Source organism: Penaeus monodon, unplaced genomic scaffold (genome assembly GCF_015228065.2).
Source record: "Penaeus monodon isolate SGIC_2016 unplaced genomic scaffold, NSTDA_Pmon_1 PmonScaffold_7223, whole genome shotgun sequence".
Taxonomy (NCBI): domain Eukaryota; kingdom Metazoa; phylum Arthropoda; class Malacostraca; order Decapoda; family Penaeidae; genus Penaeus; species Penaeus monodon.
Genome location: NW_023662354.1, coordinates 12,501 through 15,052, shown reverse-complemented (window position 1 = coordinate 15,052; position 2,552 = coordinate 12,501). Strand labels below are relative to the sequence as shown.

The 2,552-nt window shown below is 36.5% G+C and overlaps 1 protein-coding gene across 1 annotated transcript in view; it reads left to right on the top strand.

The window, feature by feature from the left end:
• The first annotated feature begins 1,990 nt into the window (after positions 1-1,990).
• LOC119571630 (U1 small nuclear ribonucleoprotein C-like) overlaps positions 1,991-2,552 on the top strand; it is a 990-nt gene continuing 428 nt past the window's right edge. The window contains exon 1 of the mRNA XM_037918846.1: positions 1,991-2,058. Within this exon, the coding sequence (XP_037774774.1) occupies positions 1,991-2,058 (68 nt within the window). The remainder of the gene's footprint in view (positions 2,059-2,552) is intronic.

Sequence of the window (2,552 nt, the reverse complement as noted above, 5' to 3'; positions counted from 1 at the left end):
CATGCAATCATAAGTAAAATACTTAAACTAATATAGCACAATATTGTTCATGACTTTAAAATATCTTTCATGAATTTAAGATATATTACATAACATCAAGATATGTTCCATGACTTTTAAGATATGTTTCATGACTTGTATGTTCAAAAAGGCATAAAAATTTTTTATATATTCAATATTTTCCATCAATTTCAGGCACTAAATTAATTTTATATATCCATAACAGATAACAAATCTCCCAAGTGGTAATATCGAAATTTTTTTATTGATAATTAACAATAATCTTAATTTGTTCGAATAAATTTTAAGTATTTAATTATATTTTATACTTTAACAATGCGTGAAATGTTTCGTGGAGTGTATTTCACCGCTGCCACCACTATGGTGTTTCTGAGCGGTCGTGGGCTTTACTTTTTTTTATCTAATATTTAAAATTCCCCATTGAATATAAACTGCCAAACCCCTGACCTTTGAGGAGTGTCAGGTCTCCAATACTTGGGATTAATTTATATCAAGAGGAAAACTGAAAGATTGTTTTCACTTCATATTTTTTGACTTATTTAATATTGGGCCCTTTAATCTTGGGTTCTAGAATTTTCTAAGTTAAAACTTGGGAGATCTGTACAATAATTGTCCGAGTAACTCACTGGGTAACAGGTTCAGATGCACCTAGTGTGGGGTCTGCTCTGTGACTGACGACTTTTCATCACACATTTTGTTGCCAGCCTGGCTCTCATATCTTTCTCTTCTTTTCATTGGTTCTTTTTTCCATACACTTTTTTCTTCATTGGTTATTTCTTGTCCAATGACCATATTCCTATATACACGCCTACACTAACCATATTCCTATGGTTAAGACACGCCTACACTAACCATATTCCCATGGTTAAGACACGCCTACACTAACAACAGTACTCTGTTGTCCACGTTTTCCCACGTCTGATCCTGAGCCAGGTCAAAAAGCTATTACTCGTGTCCACTTCGACCGATAGGTCATTGGGGTGCGAAACCACATACAAACAAAGGTTAGGTCTACCCGTCATGTGGTGTACATCTGGGTAAGACCTCTTGGGTTACTTCACTTGTTTCAATATTTCACTTGTTAAGGAATACCCCAGGCATTACACTACATATATACATATATATATATTATATATATACATATATATATATATATACATATATACACAATAAATATACATATATATATATGTACATATATATAAGTACACACATATATATATGTATATATATAATATATATATATATATATATATATATATATATATTGTTACGCCGACCGCCTCGTCTCTCTGCCACCAACACAAGGTAGGCTAGGCAGACGGCGTGCTATCCACAGGGTCGTGAACATTGAACAGCTCCAAGAGGCACCGAGCACCACAGCGTCCCAGAACACCAGGAGGGAAAACGCCAAGTGGGGAGGCAGGGCACAAAATAAACACAAAATGACAGTCTTTCCTTTATTTACACAAGTTATTTACCCGTACACTTTTCTATAGGCACAATACAGGGGGAAACCAGCATGATACAGCTTATAACAGGGCAACACAAAGTTTATCAGGTCCAAAAGGGACACACGAGGTCTTCACAGGAGCAGCACCCAACTGCGTTCCTGGCTTGTTCCTCCGCTCCTCCGCTCACAGCCAGTTGCGTCATGTTTGCCCAGGTCCCCCTTTATGTTAACACATTCCAGGTCATCTTTTTTATGTTAACACATGTTTTGCACAGAGACAAAGACCCACTGGCGTAGCACTATCCCCCTATCAAGCAGACGACCCGTCTGCTCTGACATACCTAAACATGAAACAAAATACAGAAAATTTTCATAAAATTAGTCCTCAGGAACAAACAAAATTCTTTCAAACAAAAATACCATAATTGAAAAAAAATTCTCAGAAACACAAAATCTTTCATCCAGCGCGGCTTTCTTCACTCTCGCTGGGTCGCTCTGTAGGTGTGGGCGCGGTAGATGGCAGTGGCCCCAAGGGTATCTCTGTCCCAAGATTTATGGTCCCCTGACTCTGGCATCGCCCTACCGTCAGAAAAAAAAAAAACCCCCCCCCAAAAAAAAAGGTTAAAAAAAAAAAAAAAAAAAAAAAAAAAAAAAAAAAAAAAAAAAAAAAAAAAAAAAAAAAAAAAAAAAAAAAAAAAAAAAAAAAAAAAAAAAAGGTTTTTTAATTTTTTTTTTTTTTTTTTTTCCCCCCCCCCCCAAATTTTTGGGGGGTTTTGGGGGTAAAAAACCCTGGGAAAACCCCCCCCCCCTCCCTTGGGTTTTTTCCCCCCCTTTTCCCCCCCTTGGGGGGGTTTTCCCCAAAATTTCCCCCAAACCCCCTTTTTTGGGGGTTTTTTTTTAAAAAAGGGGGGAAATTTACCCGCATTTTCCAAACAACCCGGGGTTTAAAAAATTTTTTAAAACCCCCCTTTTCAATCCTCTTAAAAAAAAATTTTTTTGTCCCTTTTAGAAAAACCCAAAAAAAACCTTTAAAAATTTTAAAAAAAAATTTTTTCCCACCCTTCTCCCTTTTGGGGGC